Source organism: Paroedura picta, chromosome 2 (genome assembly GCF_049243985.1).
Source record: "Paroedura picta isolate Pp20150507F chromosome 2, Ppicta_v3.0, whole genome shotgun sequence".
Lineage (NCBI taxonomy): Eukaryota > Metazoa > Chordata > Lepidosauria > Squamata > Gekkonidae > Paroedura > Paroedura picta.
This window is the reverse complement of record NC_135370.1, coordinates 151185239-151203931: the sequence shown is the minus strand read 5'-3', so window position 1 is coordinate 151203931 and position 18693 is coordinate 151185239. Positions and strand designations below refer to the sequence as shown.

The window sequence follows — 18693 nt, the reverse complement described above, 5'->3', positions numbered from 1 at the left end:
TCAGACCCCACATTGAGTGCTGCGTGCAGTTAGAATCATAGAATCATAGAGTTGGAAGGGGCCATTCAGGCCATCTAGTCCAACCCCCTGCTCTATGCAGGATCAGCCCTAAACATCCTAAAGCATCCAAGAAAAGTGTGTATCCAACCTTTGCTTGAAGACTGCCAGTGAGGGGGAGCTCACCACTTCCTTAGGCAGCCTATTCCACTGCTGAACTACTCTGACTGTGAAAAACTTTTTCCTGATATCTAGCCTATATCGTTGTACTTGTAGTTTAAGCCCATTACTGCGTGTCCTCTCCTCTGCAGCCAACGGAAACAGCATCCTGCCCTCCTCCAAGTGACAACCTTTCAAATACTTAATGAGGGCTATCATGTCCCCTCTCAACCTCCTTTTCTCCAGGCTGGAGGCCTCACGTCAAAAAGGATGTGGACAAAATTGAGAAGGTGCAGAGGGGAGCTATGAGGATGATCCAGGGCCTGGGGACCAATCTCTATGAGGAAAAGCTGGGGGACTTGGGAATGTTCAGCCTGGAGAAGAGTAGGTCGAGAGGGGCCATGATAGCTGTCTTCGGTATTTGAAAGGTTGTCAGGGAGGGCAGGGAGTGCTTCACGTTGGCAGCAGAGGAAAGGACTCACAGTAATGGCTTTGAGCTACATGTAGAACAGTATCAGCCAGATATCAGGGGAGGGAATTCATAGTCAGGGTAGTTCAGTAATGGAATTGGCTGCCTAAGGAGGCGGTGAGCTCTCCCTCACTGACAGTCTTAAAGCAGCAGCTGGACATCTACTTCTCATGCTCCCTGCTTTAGGCTGATCTTGCATTGATCAGAGGGTTGGACTAGATGGCCTGTATGGCCACTTCCAACTCTATGGTTCTATTATTAACTTGCAGTTTTCCAGTGTGGAAATCCCCCAATTAGTTTTTGTTTCCTGCTGCTCTTTTGTGACATCAGTGTCATGTGTACACCCCTCTGCCTCCCCAAGTCCCCTGAACAAGAGACTGACCTATTTTCTTTAAGCGTAATTTTGATTGTGTTATAATAGTTTTTTTTTTCAGCATAATAATACTGCTGCATTATAACGCTGGGTCAAAATGAGCAATGAGGTTTAATGTAGCCTTCTCCATGCAATTAGCTGTTTATGGTGTTTTTTTCCCTTTCCTTTACTCATTTACCTTATGCTTTTTGTCAGTAGGTTTTGTCACCTCTCATTTACACCGCTCCTTCTTTCTCCTTCCACTTTCTCTTCCCCGGGTGCTTTCGATGACAGTTTAGTCTTTTAATAATTTCAAAATGATGAAATTATACAATTGATTTTATATTTATAAAAACTAAACTTGTGCAGTATTTCCATTTAGTGTACTTCGTAATTATTAAATGGCTGTAATAGTGCTATTATGAATTGATGTATACAGTGAACAAAATGTATTTTCTTTATAGGATTTTGTGGGAATCGTTGCTGGCTATTTTGTTAGTTGGCAACTAAGGAGGAGTGGGGGACCTTTCAAATGGCAGCAATCATATTGTTCCTCATGCGTGGTCTCTATCACAGACCAACAAATCACCATGTCACAAAACCTTTCCAATGCATTGGCTAGGATTCAAACTTCCACCAATAGTGAACAATGCTGGGAGGGGCGGGAACTTAAAAGGCCAATCAACAGTTGGCCTTCCTTTATTCTACTTCCAGTCTCCTTCTGCTTATGTGACAGTGTTATGAGGTTATAATGTCACAGCACATGTCCAAAAGAATCCCCGATAATGCACGCCGCCACCGCCAGAGTGGGTATGTCCTGGCCCAGGCCCTCAGAAGACCCGCATTAACAAAACACGGGTTCTTCCGGAGTCCCAAGCCGACCGTGCCCCGTGCATATTTGGAGGAGCCAGGCTTTCGGCCTGGCTCCTCCCCCGACCTACGGCGTCCCTGCAGGGATGCCTCTTGCCGCTGCTGGCTCCATGGTGGGAGAGCAGCATGCTGTTCCCCACCATCCTGCAGTGGGGGTCCCCTGCCCCCAATTCCCCCCCAGCCACTGCTGCCGTTTACCTGCACTTCCGGCCCCACATTGCCTGCGTGGGGCCGTTGCGCTGGGAGAGCCAGTGGAGCTCCACCCCCGTGCATACACGGGGGACAGCGGGGCTTTTTGCCCTGCCGCAACAGCACGGCAGCAGTGCAGAGTAGCTGCCGCCGTGCATAATAGGTCACTGGGAAACAGTGGCAACACTGAGGTGTAGAAAACTCTGTGATCATCACTGGGCTCTGTGATCATCACTTGGAGCGAGCGGAGAGCAACGAACCGGTGAGCCTTCATTCACCCACTGAGGCTTCCCCGGCTGCAGTCCCTCTGTTTTAAGTCACCAAGCACCACACAGCGCTGTTTGCTGGTTTATTTTCCCTTTATTTTTCCCTTTATTTTCGGCTGAAAATCGTGCCCGTGCATGGCGGGAGGGGGGATGGATTTTTTTTTCACTTGGGGTAGCGTGGCAACGATGAAACGGCAGCTCACACGCCACCTGCTAGCTAGATGGGTCTCTCTGTTGCAACAAATCAACGCAGATTCATTGCAACGTGTGTGTGTGTTTTTTTAAACCTGCCTTAAAGGGAAAGGGGCTTTTCGGGAGCATGATAACGTCCGCCCATTGGCTGCTCGTTTGATTGACGGCCAGGGGCGGGACAAAGCTTGGCAAATATCGCTTCCTGGATAACGATTTTTGCCGAGACCGGAAACCTGTGGGAAACGATAGAAACGCAACTGGATTCCACTACAAAGGCAGGTATGCATAACAATGAATTCCACTATTTAAAATGGTGTTTTTCGTTCCAAAACCAATTTGCAACATTGATCCGGGTGCGGAATGGGCCTAAGTATACTAAGAATGGTAAGAATTCACCATGAGAGCAGGCATGCCGATGTTCAGAGCTAGATAGCTAACATGGATCTAGAACAGCTGCAATGAAGGGAAGTACCTGGGAAGGGAAACTGTGGGGCAGAACAAGGAGCAAGAGAGTAATAATCTCCCTTCCTCTCACCTGCTACATCTCCCCTCCAAATTGCTCCCTGGTGCCTTACAGACTCCATTGTTTCTAGACAAAAGATGCGGAAAGGCTGTAGTTTCAGCCAAAATTTTTCTGCAGCTGGTGTTTCTAAGACTAGATGTACATGAATTGGGCTAACCCTCTCTAAACGTATGCAGTAACCTGACAATCACTGCTAGACAACAGTATTACAAAACTGGGGAAAGGGCTTTTCATGTATATATGTAGGACTGAGAAGGATTTGGCTGCTGTTCTAGTTTTTCTAAGTATAATCAATATCTGACAAATGAAGAAAGCCTAGAGAACACTTGCTTTTATATTGATTCATTCCATTGCACTTCAAACAGAGAAAATTCATCAATATATCTAATTGTCAACATGGCCACATCTGTGGACACTTAAATCCAGAGACTAGATCCATGAATACAGAAGATGGAAAAATACTCCAGGCTTGCAGAAAATCTGAAATCTTTTTTAAAATGAGGGATTAATTCCCTCCCCAAATAATACAATTAGTGTCTATAGGTTTAAGAAACAAATGCCCTCAGTGGCTGTTGCTAGGCAACTATACCAGTAACATCTTTGTTTCTGTTAGAAAAGGCAGAGGTCAAGGTCAGGGCCTTTTTCAGGGCTATTTTGGTTATTCAGGGAAGACAAGGGCCACATCTGGCAGAAAATATGGGATAACTTGCTGCCATACAACTTTCATAACTCATGCAGAATTGGTTGGTTTTTTTACAATTCAATAGCAGTCACCTCATGAAAACCAATATTCTGTATTGGTTAACATTTCAGACTGAGTTTGGGAACCTGTGCAAACTCACTATGTGACCATAGGCCAGTTACATTTTCTCAGCCTAAACTACCTCACAGGATTGTTGTGAACATTAAATGGAGGAGAATGATGTGGGCCACTTTGGTTTCCCATTGTGGAGAAATGAAACAAATAACTATAGCTGAAGGTGAAGACAGATAAACAATAGGTTGATGGAGAGGTGAGCAGTGGGGAAATATTGTCAGGAGGAGAGAATGAAGAAATAGTGTAGGGGATATGGGTGAAAGTGAGGTGCCCTCTGCAAATCTTTGCAGTTTCCCCACTATGCAGCTGGGCCATAGTTTCCCAGGTAGATGTTGTCAGGGGAAGAAAAAGCTGAAGACACAGTAGTAGGTAAAAGTAGACTGGCTGATGGGTAGAAAGAAGAAAAGGATGCAGTGAGGAGTTTCAGGAAAGGGAAGAGTGGAGAAGTAAAAAATCAGATGTCCCTTGCAGGTCCCTCCCAGGTTTCAGCATGCCAAATCTCTGGATACCTAAATCCAAAGAGTAGAGACATGAACAGACAAAATAGATCCTTCTACGAACCTTAAAAAATGTCTGCAGTAGAAAAAATCTAAAATCTAAAACAAAATTTAAAAATTGAGGGGATTTTTAAAAATCCAAAATAATAGAAGTAGTACATATAACTTTACGAAATGAATGCCCTCTCAGTGGCCATTGTTGGGATTGCTAGGCAACCACAATGGTATTACCAACCTTCAAGCCTTGGTTTTTATCAATAGGCAGGGGGAGAGGACACAGCTCATTCAAGACTTGTTTTGCCCTTTGAATTAGGACTCATTGCCTCACAGGGATAACTGAGTGACTTTATACCACATAACTTGTATAACTCATCCAGAACTCCAGCATATTATTTAGTTAACTTACACTCTTGCATGCTTGAGAGTTGCTTGTCACACCAGGAATTGTTGTGAGGATTAAATGGGGAAGGGAGAATTATGTATGCAGCCCTGACCTTGCTAGAGGAAGAGGATTAAAAATGATTATTGTATATTTATATTCTAGGGGCTTGTATTTGGTACACGAACTTTTAGTTTCTGGACACATGGAGGAATTCTTGCATACCTAGCAACATTCTTTACTCTAGCATTTTATTTGTACTAATAATGGAAGTGAATGGCAGCAAATTATGAATATTAGAGTAATGCTCCACCCTCCCATCTCCAATTTCTCAACCAGGGTTCCATGAAACCTTGGGATTTCTTGATGGCCCTGGAAGAGATTCCTGGATAGATGGGAGTTAATTCATTTTATTTTTTTTTTATTGTTAAACATTTATTGGGTGATATGACCATATATAATCATGTCGACCCACCCTCCCAAAATGGCAAGTTATGGGCCTGGAGGGGGTGGGAAGGGGAGGGCCCCCGGATGGGTATGTACACAGTTATGCTTCTGAACCATATTCTGCACAACTGTGCCACTTCCAGGGTTTCTCAAAACCTGAAGAATGTTTCAGGGATTTCTCAACAGCTAAAAAGTTGAGAAAGGCTGTGCTAGAATGTACTGGAATCTTAGACTTTTTTTTGACAGAGAATAGTGGGATGATGAGAACTGGCTGTGATGGATGGATGGGTGGTTGGTGAACAGAAGCATTTGCAGCTGGAGTAGTTCTAGTATTTGAGGTGGCAAAGACAAATTGAATTTGGCCAGTCCTGTTCGGCTGTTTTGCCAGAGATAACATTTGCCCCCTCCCTCTCCAATCAATAATGGATCCTTCAATAAGTTTCATTTTCAGTAGGATATACACGCTTTTTATGTCCCTGATTTCAGTTGGTATTATGGTGTTGGGCCAGCAGAGGGTGTCAATGGAGGCACAAGGAACGAGCAAGGGAAATAAAACTGCATTTCTCAGTTGAAAATTCACCTTCGAAAGAGAATGCCTTGTTCTGCAAATGCCAGAAAGAAGCTCTTTTAAGCAAGGAGCAGTCACTCCAAAATATGGAATACAGAAACGTAAACAGTTAATCTGAATCAATGAGTTCCAGAGTCTGAAAAAGAGACAAAATTGTTGAGGCTTTTTTTAAAAGCAGGCCAGCTGTAAGCTGCCCTGTCATAGTACAAAAGGTTAAATCCCTTGTCCTGTGTTCCCAGTTAACATATTAATTAAAGCCATGTGGAAATTTGGTGATAAAGATAAAACTGAAACCTGCTAAAAACACATGGATAGCTAATCCACACAACTAAAGTGTTTATGTTCAGGCAGAGAATGCAGGCTGGATGTTTAAATGCGGAGTTTTGGCACACTGCTGTGGAAGGAGGGATATTTCCCCCTCATAAGACCACAAATGTGCACCACTGTTGTGATGCATAGAAATACTTCAGTTACAACGAAAAGAACTGAACCAGGTAAGGAAAAGGGTGAAATTGATATTTTTTCCCCACACAAACCTTGCCCTTTTTACTCACAGAAGACAGAGCAGATGTGCTAGAGCTAAAGAAATGTCAGCAGTCATGCCACGGCCCAGACGTCATAAATGCACTTGTCATATGAACACACATGAAGCTTCATTATGCTGAAATGGATTATCAGCATCAAGGTCAGTATCGTCAACTCAGACGTGCAGTGGCTATCCAGGGTCTTGGGCTGAGGTCTTATACAACAGCTATTCCCAGCCTTTTCAATATGACGACCCACAAGTCCAAATATGGTCCACACGCAATGTGGTGACCCTTCCAGGGCCAGTCCAGGGCTTTTGGGGCCCTAGGCAATTTATTTTATTTTCTTGAATTTCTATATCACCCTCCCATGAGGCTCAGGGTGGTTTACATAAAATGTCATGGGTATACATCATAATCTAGTGACGGCAAACAAAACAGTGGTTCCAAAATTGATCATAACAGATTATAACTAAACTAGCCAAAAAGCCCATTGCACGCCAAAATGCAATGGGCTCTAGCAGCCCCCAGGCGTGAGAGAGGGTATGGGGGGGGGGACTACCTTTTCGGCTGGGGAGCGGCTGGAGTCTTTGTCTTTCGGCGAGCGGCTGGCGAGCGGCTGAAGTGCTGATGGACGGCAGGGGAGAGCGGACCTTCAGGAGAGTTCGACGCTCCACGTCCCAAGACTTCGAAGGAAGGCTTCCAAGCGTCCCAAGACTTCCAAGCGTCAGGGGAGCAACTGTCAGGGCGCCAGGCAGGGAGGCCCCGGCAGCTGCGCTGCGCGTGATTGCCGGGGGCTCCCTCGGGCGGCGGCCTGACGCGGTGAGAGGCGCTTTGCGCCTCTCGCCGCATCAGGCCGGGAGCAACCGCAAGCCGCGCTGTGCGCGGCTCACAGTTCCTGGGGCTGGGAATCGGAGGGACCAATCGGCAGGCGCAAAGCGCCTGCCGATTGGTCCCTCCGATTGTCTGTCCTGAGGAAGGGTCCAATTCGGACCCTTTCTCATCATGGACACATCCCGCCTCAGGAGGGCTTAACCATTTATTTAGTCCGTGGTGCCCGCGGCGCCACGGGCGGTTTAAAGATAGTACAACAGATTCACAGTGCGACAACAACTTTCAACTTTTAACATTTTCAGTTATGAGAAACTGAAGAAGAAGAGTTGGTTCTTATATGCCGCTTTTCTCTACCCAAAGGAGTTTCAAATTGGCTTACAACTGCCTTCCCTTTCCTCTCCCCACAACAGTCACCCTGTGAGGTAGGCGAGGCTGAGAGAGCCCTGATATTACTGCTTGTCAGAACAGCTTTATCAGTGCCGTGGTGAGCCCAAGGTCACCCAGCTGGCTGCATGTGGAGAAGGAGTGGCAAACCCATCTTGCCAGATTAGAAGTGAACTGCACAAAAGGCACAGCTGTCCCTAATACGAACCATACAGAAGCGGCATTTGGACATACACAGCCTTTGCATAGGGAAGTTACATTCCAGCCATTGACCACCATCTCCTTCTCCATGACTCCCTCTAAACTAAGAACATACAAACATAAGAGAAGCCATGTTGGATCAGACCAATGGCCCTTCCATTCCAACACTCTGTATCATACAGTGGCTAAAACCCAGGTGCCCTCAGGAGGTTCAGAAATCCTCCCAATGTTGCCCCCCAAGCACAAATAATGGATCATCATTGCTCCAGACATTGTTTTCCACCTATATTTTGATGTGTCATAGCCACGGATGAGCTTCTGCGCCATACATTTATCCTAGGGGTGTCAAATCTATGACCTGTGGGCCAGAACCATCCCATCCAAGGCTTTTATTGAGCCCACAAGCAACTGTTCATTACCTTTATTGCCAGATGACAGAAGCTGTGTGTTGTCACTGTAGACCAGGGGTAGTCAAACTGCGGCCCACCAGATGTCCATGGACTACAATTCGCTGGCAGGGGCTCATGGGAATTGTAGTCCATGGACATCTGGAGGGCGGCAGTTTGACTACCCCTGCTGTAGGCTGTCCCAGTGCTACTGAATAATGAGCAGCGAAAGGGGGAAGGTGGATATCAGGAAGGTACTTAAGGAAATGCTGCAAGAGTTTTAATATCTAAAGCATGTTTTAATTTGAGTAAACATAATAGAGTTAATTTTCTCATGGTGGTAAGATCCTGCTCAAAATCATACAACAATGCATAGCAACAACCACTGAAAGAGAAGATGTACCAGATGTTTAAGCTGGCTTTCAACAGGGGCGTGGCACTCATGATCACACAGCAAACCTGTGCTTGATTCTGGAAAAGTCACAGGACTATCAGAAGGATGTCTACATCTGTTTTATTGACGACAAGAAAGCTTTTGATTGTGAGGCTCACAACATATTGTGGGAAGCCCTGCTTCTAATCTGACAAACCAGGTTTGATTCCCCACTCCCACACATGCAGCCAGCTGGGTGACCTTGGGCTCACCACAGCACTGATAAAGCTGTTCAGACCGAGCAGTAATATCAGGGCTCTCTCAGTCTCACACACCTCACAGGGTGTCTGTTGTGGGGAGAGGAAAGGGAAGGCGACTGTAAGCTACTTTGAGACTCCTTCGGGTAGAGAAAAGGTGGCATATAAAAACCAACTCTTCTTCTTAACTTGTATGCTGAGATTATTATGAGATTGAACTCAAAGAATCAAACACTGGAATTACAATTGGAAGAAGGAATATAAATAATCTTCGGTATGCTGATGACACTGCCCTCCTGCCAGAAACTAAGGAAGACCTAGAACAGCTTATAGAGGTCAATGAAGGAAGTAAGAAATTTGGCCTTCTGTTAAACACTAAAAAGACAAAGATAACGACGATTGCAAAACACAGACACGTCACAATAACAATTGATGGTGAAGAGATCGAATGCATTCAAGAATGTATTTTTCTTAGATCACAAACTGATGTGAGTGGTGACTGCAGTATGGAAATAAAACATTGAATTGCTCTGGGTCGCTCAACAATGATGAGCTTGAACCGAACGTGGAAAAGCTAAGGACACAAGCCTGACTACCAAATGTAGATTAGTTAGATCTATCACATTTCCAATAGCCACTTATGGCTCTGAAAGTTGGATGATGAAAAAAATGGACAAGAATCGATCTGTTTGAACTGTGGTGTTGGAGAAGGCTTCTGCGGGCTCCGTGGACAGCAAACGTCACAAACAAGGAAACACTACAGCACATAAAGTCTGATCTATCATTGGTAGGCAAAATCACAAAACTCTGGCTCACTTATTTCAACCATATCATGCAATCCAATTCAATGGAGAAAGCAATTATGCTAGGATCTGTCCGTGGAAAAAGGAAACCAGGCCAACAAAGAACACGATCAAAATGATCAACAAAGAACACGATCATCGGCCAGAACATTGCACAGCTAAGGGAGGTGATGCAGGTTCGGGAATCATGGCGACAACTGTGCCATGGGATCGCCAAGAGTCAGACATGACTGAATGGCTGACAGCAACAATAGAGTTAATTGGGTTTGCCTGTATCCTTTATCAACTTGATATCTGTGGTACCCGTCATTACATTTTATGGCACACATGGCCTGGCATAACTCTTGTAACAAATGAGTTTGACATCTCTGGTTTATTCAGTTCCCTGTTGAAGCTGTGTATGCATGTAGCTGCCACCACTTCTTGAGGCAGTGAATTCTATGTGTTAAGTACTCTTTGGGCGAAGTACTTCCTTTTATCTGTTCTGAGCTTATTGCTCATTAATTTCGCTGAGTGTCCACAAGCTCTTGTATTATGAGAAAAGGAGAAAAGTACTTCTTTCTTGGCCTTTTTTATTCTGTGCATAATAACCCTCTGCTGTGTCACCCCTTAATCATAGTTTCTCCAAGCTGAAGAGCCTAACTTCTTTAACCTTTCTTCGTAGGGAAGGTGTTTTAGTTGCCCTTTTGTGCAACCTCCCCTAGATTCTTACTCTAGTAACCTCTAGTAAATTTACTTGATCAACAGGTATAAACAATGAATTAAAAATACTAACTAATGTATGATATGATATGGAAGGTGCTGCTGCCAGGATCAGATCTTGATTTCAAAAATACGAAAGAGAGCAATGGAAACGGCAGGTGTGGCCATTAGGGAGAGCTGACCCACGACCCACTTTCACCGGTTTCATGACCCACTTTTCCGCCGCCTCCCACAGGTTGGAAAACACTGTTTTACATCACATACTGCCTGGTCCTTTAAACTGAAGATGTCAGGGTGGTAGTTTGGGAGGATGCTCTTTCACGGAGCCACAGTCTCCTCCCCTGCGGCGAGTCCAGTTCCCATTGGAACAAATTTCGCTGCTAGTGTGTCTGAAGCTAAAGTAATATGATCAACAAGTATTTGGGGGAAAGATCAGGATGATGATGTGGGAAATAAAGGTGTATGGTGGTTTGGAAGGCACGTTGTCTGCAAGTTCAACAATAAATGTAAACTGTCCTGAGAACAGCGGTATATAAATTGCTAGCTGAATGAATGAATGAACGAACGAACGAACGAACGAACGAACGAACGAACAGGTGAGTGAGCAAATACTGCCAATGATGAGGGGCAGGGGGAGAATAGTGTCTAGAGAGCCAGTTTGGTGTAGTGGTTAGGAGTGCGGACTTCTAATCTGGCATGCCAGGTTTGATTCTGCACTCCCCCACATGCAACCAGCTGGGTGACTTTGGGCTCGCCACAGCACTGATAAAACTGTTCTGACCGGGCAGTGATATCAGGGCTCTCTCAGCCTCACCCACCTCACAGGGTGTCTGTTGTGGGAAGAGGAATGGGAAGGCGACTGTAAGCCGCTTTGAGCCTCCTTCGGGTAGGGAAAAGCGGCATATAAGAACCAACTCTTCTTCTTCTTCTTCTAAGCACCCCCAGTACAAAACAATTCTTAGAATCCATTTGATAAAGGAACAAAACCATTGTGTGGAATGAGCTTGACATAAATGAGTGACATTATCACTCTCTGGACTCAAAGAGCATGTCAGAAGGCAAAGAGGCAAATATGTACCTTTATCTTCCCATTGGAGGGTATCCTTCTTTATTTACTTTTGCAGTGTACAAACAAGACCAGCACTAGCTGATGAATTTGGAGACAATAATACATGGCCGTTCAGCAGAGCCGTCTGGCGGCTTCAAAGTCCCCCTGGCAGTGCGGCCTCCATCCTGTAATCAGGCAATTAAGGCCAAGAAGGTGTAAATGGACATGTCCAAAGTCTCACTGTTAAGTCAATGGCAGTGGCAGGACAGGAGTCTCCTTGCCTGACTCTTGATTTCGCAGCCTTCTTGAGCTGGGAGGATTGTTCAGTGGACAATGGATTGCTTTCCTACCCATTGTCCATTTTCAGCCACTTTTTTAACAGAAATTTTTAATGAAAATAGGTATTTATACAGGGATTCTGCACACTTGAGGAGCCAATAACGTATCAGGGGAGTAATTTGTGAAGATTTTTAAGCTGTCTTATGGAATTCTGTGGCAAGACAGAAAGTTTGTACATGGACTTACAGAAATTGTTCTGTTTTGTGAAGGACTTGACCCGGAGACACACCCCACCCCCAAAAGTGAGAGGCTTAAAGCTCCCTTACCCAAGCCACCTCTTCCATGAACTAAGGCTGGAAACCAGGATTTCTGGCTCCCTCCAAGTTCTGGCTGCTACCTTGTACGGCTTTCCCCCTTTTCCATGCCGGAGATAGCAGGACCCCCAAAAGATGATAAGGGATAGGACTATGTTGTACAAGAAAACTCCAGTGGAATAAATATGGACAGATTTCTACAGCTGGGAAAGGCTTGGAAGCCATGGCCTCAGCTTCTCCCACTAGTTCATGCTGCTATGAGCAGTGGTGCATCCAGCTCAAGAAGGCAATGACCCAGTTTCCTAGGTGGGAGCCTTTCAAACGCAAGAAGAGTTCATACAAGTTGATCTGCCAAAGGCCCAGGGCTTCAGAGAGGGATATTTGTGCCTTCCTGTAGAGCGAATCAGTCTTGCTCCTCTGATACCTGGGGGTAAGAGACAGGAAGAAACGCTATTACTCCATTGGACTGAGGATCTTACAACCTTATGAGCATTTGAAGGCATGGCACATAGATTTGTTTGTTTATTAATTATATTTCTATACTGCCCTCCCGTAAGGCCCAGGGCAGTTTATATAAAATATACATTGTAGCCGCATTAACAATAATCATAACAGTAACAATAATAGTAAGAACCAGTATTGAGTAACAATACTATAACAATTAACAATACAATAGAAGTTTTTGAACAGTACCCATAGAGGGTCAGTTGAGTTCAGGACGTGGAAGGGATGTCTGTGATGTCTGGGGGAGCCAATTGCACAAAAACATGTTAAAATATTTGGAAACTTTAATAGATGCTTACTTATAGACTCAGCGCCATTGCTGCTATATTTAGTTATATTTTTCTTTCTGTTTGGGGTAATTAATCTTTTAAAAAAATAAAAAAGAGACAGGAAGGAATGCTTTGAACCAGCTAGGTCTCAAGAGATGCATGCAAGATGCATTGAGAACCCGCTTGGTGTAGTGGTTAGGAGTGTGGACTTCTAATCTGGAGAGCTGGGTTCAATTCCCCACTCCCCCACATGCAGCCAGCTGGGTGACCTTGGGCTGGCCACAGCACTCATAAAGCTGTGATATCAGGGCTTTCTCAGCCTCACCTCCCTCAGAGGGTGTCTGTTGTGAAGAGAGGAAAGGGAAGGCGACTGTAAGCCACTTTGAGATTCCTTCAGGTAGAGAAAAGTGGCATATAAGAACCAAGTCTTCTTGTTGTTGTCTAAAAGATTCTCCTTTACTCCAACTGCTCTTCTCTAAAGCGGGCCTTGGGTGGGATCCTGTCACAGAGGAATGCAAGGATCTTGCCCACATTCATTGCATTCCAAACTCAGGAAATTTTATTCCACGGGTCACAGGCGTGTGCAGAATTGCCACATAGGTCAGAGGTGTTTATTTATATTCTCCACTTGCATCCCACGTCTCTCCCCAATGGGGACCAAATGCCATTTATGTTGTTCTCTTCCATTTTATTTGCACAACAACTCCGTGAGGCTGGTTAGGCTGAGGGTATGTGACTGGCCCAAGATCACCCAGCAAGGTCCAGTGCCGATTGACAATTTAAATCTGGATCTCTCAGATCCTAATCCGGCACTCAAAACACTACCACACTGCAAAACAAAATCAGAGTCCAGTGGCACCACAGTGAGGAAGGGGAAGAGACAAATCCTTCCCCACCCCTTTTACATTCATCCACTAACAGGACTAGCGGGTCCTGTGCTCCATGGAACAAACTGCCCCAGGAACAGAAAGGACAGCTGCCAGGAGAGAGAAATATGGGGACAATCTGCAAACTCAGCACCTTACACTGATGTACTTCGGGATCCAGTCTTGTGTCCCCACAAACATGAATACAGTAAGGACTGTAACAGGTGTAGAAGGAGGTAAAGAAACATGCTTTTCTCCTTTGCCTACCATCCCCTTTTGCTCTTTCTTGAGCAGGGAAAGGCAATCTCTGTCTGCAACTCTGCTCCTCGTTCTCAATCGTGCCAATCGGATTTCATGAAATCAAGAGCTGGGGGTAGGACGTTAAATATTTCATGGCACTCCTCACTGCCCAGCTCACGCAAGAGTCACTCCTGTTGTGTGTTCTATAGCGTGAGCCTTTGCAGAGCGGCAGGAAAGAGGAACTGTCCTGTTAAGGAGCGAAGGGAGCAGCAATCAGAGATCCTGACACACAAGCCGGGGAACTCACGTGGAGTCAGCACGGATGCAGCAGCGGGACATGTTGAGGAAGGAGCTGGCACTGGCTCGTACTTGCAGAGCTGACTCGATCCCCCTCAGCAAATCATTGGTCTTCAGCAGCAGCAACATCTGGCGAGGGATGTTATTGAGAAGCGTGTTGATCTGAGGTAGGTAAGCAGCAGCGTTGTTCCGGATTTCAATGTCCTGAAACAGGCAGGTTAGAGATGTATAGAAAATGGCAAAGGGAAGCTTGAACAGGCAGTACTGGTGCCAGTCCTACCTGCTCTGCATGCAGAATGCCCCGGGCTCCCTTCTTGGCATCTCCAGTTAAGAGGATTGGATAGCAGGTGGCTTCAAGAGCTATCAGAAACTTTGGAGAGCTGCTACCAATGTCAGAACAGTGGCCAGACTCAGGGCAAGGCAGCTGCATGTGTTCATGAGTGTCTTTAAGCCCTGCTTTTTGGGTGAAGGTACACTCTCCAAATTCCACACTCCTGCTGATCCAAAGAATATATAATCAGGATGATGGATATCATTGTCTGGTATGTTTCTCCCTCCCTCCCCTCTGTTGCCTAAGATTTTAGATTGGAAACTCCCTGGGACATATTCCTAGCTTTGTGTATTCTGTAAAGCAGAATGCACATTCCAGGTACCATCTAAGCCAACTAATAATTGAGCCAGGGACGTTCTGTGTGCAAAGCATGTGCTGTATTCTTAAGCTGGTGATCCCTCCATTGTAAGAACTATAGAACTCCACAAAACATAAGCCTTTACAGCTATGAGTGAGCTAAATTAACAGCCTACTGAAAAGTAAATGTAGCACAAAAACCACAGTCCCCCTTTTAGTGTAGATATCCATTCTAATTTACTATTAAAGTCAGCAAACTCCTTATATCTCATTATTAAGATAACACTACTAGATAAATTAGAATTAAAAATGCACCTCTTTGGCTGTAACTGGCAACCGGTCGATGCCTCTGTTGACTGATTCCCAGGATCTGGCAGTGAGCATGCAAGCAAAGAGGGGATACAGGTCGCCAGCTCCCAATCTCCGGCTGTATTTCTGCACCCGCTTCATATCAGCTTTGATCAAGGCCTGCCAGAGTCGGCAGTAGTCCAGGCGGAAGCTGTCTGTCAGGGTCTGAAGAGAGCGGAGGAATTTTTCAAGGGGAAAAAAACAGGCATTCAAGACCCAGCAAAACACTTTCAAATACTATCGCCAATATTCAAAGCTGAAGGTCCTGGATTCCACAGCAAAGCAGCTGAAGTTAGATAGCAAATATCAAGGATCAAGGCATTGCCCGTTTCATTCACGGAGGAGGACAATCAGTCTATTATTTCAGTTTGATGCACATGGGCATGAGTGGCATTTGGCTGCGCATGGAGTCTATGCTACCCGCACCAGCCTCAGTTGTCAGTCTGTGAAATATTAAACAATGTCCTTCTTACCAAGAGACTTAGACAGCCTTCACAGACTTACTTGCCTGTTCCATTCATATTCTATTGCCTTAATGAGCTGGTTAACCTGACCTGGACGGCCCAAACTGGTTTGATCTGTTCTGGTCTTGGAAGCTAAGCAGGGATAGCCCTGGATGTACTTCAAAGGAGGACCACCAAGGAAGTCCAGGGATGCTACACAGAAGCAGGCAACAGCAAACCACCACTGTCTCTTGCCTTGGAAGCCCCATGGGGTCATCATAATTTGACTGCTACTTGACCGTACTTTCCACCAGTGAGCTGGTCAAGTGAATTTCCCTGACTGCTTCTCTTCTCTCAGTGAACGCCAGTCACCTCTTGTAACCCACACCACAGCCCTTGCCCCACTAGATCCCTCACTAGATCCCATTCTACTGCGTGATCATTACTCGCAGCCCTGAGCATTGCACTGTGCATCTTCACGTCATCCATTCTAATTCCTGAGCAGGCACAGAAATAGTACCAGGCGATATAGACCCCCATCACCTCCCCCTACTTGTTTCTCATTCCACAAGTGTCCAAAGCTGCTGGTCGCTTGATGGTATGACTGGCCATAACCATGCCAGCTCACACGGCTCTCTGCCTACCTGATACAGCCCATGGTCCAGAAGAATAATGTGTGTCTTGCACGTGGTTGGGCACTTTCTCACCAGCACATTACCAGGATGAGGGTCACAGTGCACAAAGCCATTCACAAAGATCATTTCACTGTACAGCTTCCCCAGGTTGCGAGAAAGCTGTGAAGAGAGAAGGAGGAGGGCACAGCGTGAGGCAAGGCCTTGACCAGGGAGTTCATGAGCCAAGCAACTAGCCTCCAGGTGGGACCTGGGCTTCATTTGGAATTACAACTCATCTCCAGACTTCAGAAATCAGATCCCCTGGAGATAATGGATGCTTTGGAGGTTGGAGTCTATGGCACCGTGCCCCACTGAAATCCGTGTCCTTCCCAGGCTCCATCCGCAAATCTCCAGGAGTTTACCAACTTGGATCTGGAAATCCTACCCTCCATCCCCTGTCTGCAGCCAGGGGAGACCTGGCAATTGCAAAAGGAACAGTAAGCATGCAGAGAAGGATGCCACCTACTGGCATGGTCAGCTGCCCAAGCATCTGCCAATGATGACCTATTCTGCTCGCTCTGGAATCAGAGGAGAAATGTGGGCATATCTACCCAGGTATTTTGATGTATGTGTGGTGTGCCTTACTCAAGTAGAACAGATGCAGAGTGGATCATTTGCCTGTACAAAGGTAGAGGTGCCCAGGAGGAGGGAACTGACTTGAGGGATCACTGAAAGTATGTCCAAGAGTTTGCTAAATAAGGTCCACCAAGCAGATATTTTGAAGGATCAGAAGCATGGACACGTTTCCTGCAGAAGAGTTAATGGGGAGCTGAGTTTGAAAGGATGCCTCTGGAGAAAAACAGAAGTGAAATGCCCACCTGAGGCATTTGAAATGTTGACCAATCACTTGGAGATCAACCTGAGCTCAGCACAAATTACAGCCAAGCCCAGCTCCCCAGCAAGAATACCTTTATGACATACATGTTCATAAACAGTTACTTCTTTCAGAGGTTATGCTGTTAGACATATACACAAACACAAGTACAGCCTTTGAAAAGTAACATAGGAAATGGCCCCTTGTTGAGGACAATGTATGTATCTTGGTGAAAGACATCAATCTAGAGAAAAACCAGGCTGTACTCATGAGTGATACAACACTAGTTTTAACATAATTCATACAGCATGTGAAGCAAATTTAGAGTCCAGTGGCACCTTCAAGACCAACAAAGTTTTACTCAAAGCATGAGCTTTTGTGTGCACACACACTTCTTCAGATATAATGGCATGGACCAACATGGCTACCCGCTTTGAATCACACAGCGTGTAACACAGGAAACAGTCATTAAAAAAACAACAACAGATAACTGCTTATCTAGACCAGGCGTTCTCAATGAGGGTTTCAGGAAACCCTGGGGTATGCTGGTGGCCCTGGAAGAGTTTCCTGAATGGGTGGGAGAGGTACTCAGAGCTTCCATTTTTGGCAGCAGTCCTGTGTTCATAATATCTGTAACTCACCTATAGTTGCCAGCTTTGTGTTGGGAAATACCTGGAGATTTGGGAGGTGGAGCCTGAGGAGGGCAGGGTTGGAGGAGGGCATAATGTCATAATCTACCATCTACAGTGGTTATTTTCTCCAGGTGAGCTGAACCCTGTTGCCTGGGGACCAGTTGTAATCCCAGAAGATCTCCAGGTACCACTTGGAGATTGGTCACCCTACATTCATCCTCAGAGTCTTCAAAGTACCCCCTTGGGAAGAATGGCTTCTCTCTATTCAGAATCCAGTGAGAGCTGTACATCTAAGAATATGGAAATGTGAACCTGCCTGAACTGTGGGTCGATGTGATGTCATTAATAAGGAGACTCAGAAAATATTTAAACTCCTCTTGTGCAAGTGGCCATGGTTGTTTTCATCTCTGGCGCATATGAGAGTCTCGCTGTCCCTTCCCTGCTCTTGCTCTGCCACTCCCCATCCCTCCTGGCTCAACTGGATGTTCATCTGATTTATGATGTCTGCAAAGATGAAACGACACCATGAAGCTGTTTAAATCATCCTGTCACTGCCTCTGCTCCCCCTTCATCAATCCCCCCACCCTCCACCCTCCCACAATCACCTCCTTATCGTCTGGCCATTTTATTAAAGTTAAAAGCCTGCTTAGAGTCAGGGAACAGACCTGGAGCTTTGCATCTCTTCTTCACAGTAGGGGCATGCCTGCCCCTCCCTTATGCAACAAAACAGTCATGTAAGAGCAGACACACATATACTCTCTCTCTCACATACACACACACAAACTGCCTGACAACCTCTATCCCCTAGCAAGATACAAACAGCCCTGCAGCAGGCTTTCCAATAAGCAATTAAAAGACAATTATTATAAATGATCCTTGGCACATCACCAAATGCACAGTATAAACAGCAAATTATAAAACTGTGCCAGGATTTGGGGTGGGGGGAGGTGATCTGTGCAGCCACCAGCACAGAGGCTCCTGCTTGCCCAACAGATCTGCGAGGACGGTGGATTCCAGAGGAAGACAGAAAGATCCACTCACCAAGCAAGCCAAGACATGCAGCCTCCGTACCGCACACAAATGGAGGGCATCAGAATAAGAAATGTTATTAATCTGGCATGTTATTTTCATCTTCTGTAGGCGCCAAC

The 18693-nt window shown here is 45.6% G+C and overlaps 1 protein-coding gene across 5 annotated transcripts in view; it reads right to left on the bottom strand.

Annotated features, from left to right (window-relative positions):
• Positions 1-11280: 11280 nt before the first annotated feature.
• Positions 11281-18693, bottom strand: part of ADCK1 (aarF domain containing kinase 1) — a 126620-nt gene continuing 119207 nt past the window's right edge. For all 5 annotated transcript variants that reach the window (XM_077323348.1, XM_077323349.1, XM_077323352.1 and 2 more), the window contains 4 exons: positions 16070-16219; positions 14950-15147; positions 14017-14210; positions 11281-12254 (listed from right to left, as the gene is read on the bottom strand). In XM_077323348.1, the coding sequence (XP_077179463.1) occupies positions 12086-12254; positions 14017-14210; positions 14950-15147; positions 16070-16219 (711 nt within the window). In that variant the 3' untranslated portion in view covers positions 11281-12085. The remainder of the gene's footprint in view (positions 12255-14016; positions 14211-14949; positions 15148-16069; positions 16220-18693) is intronic.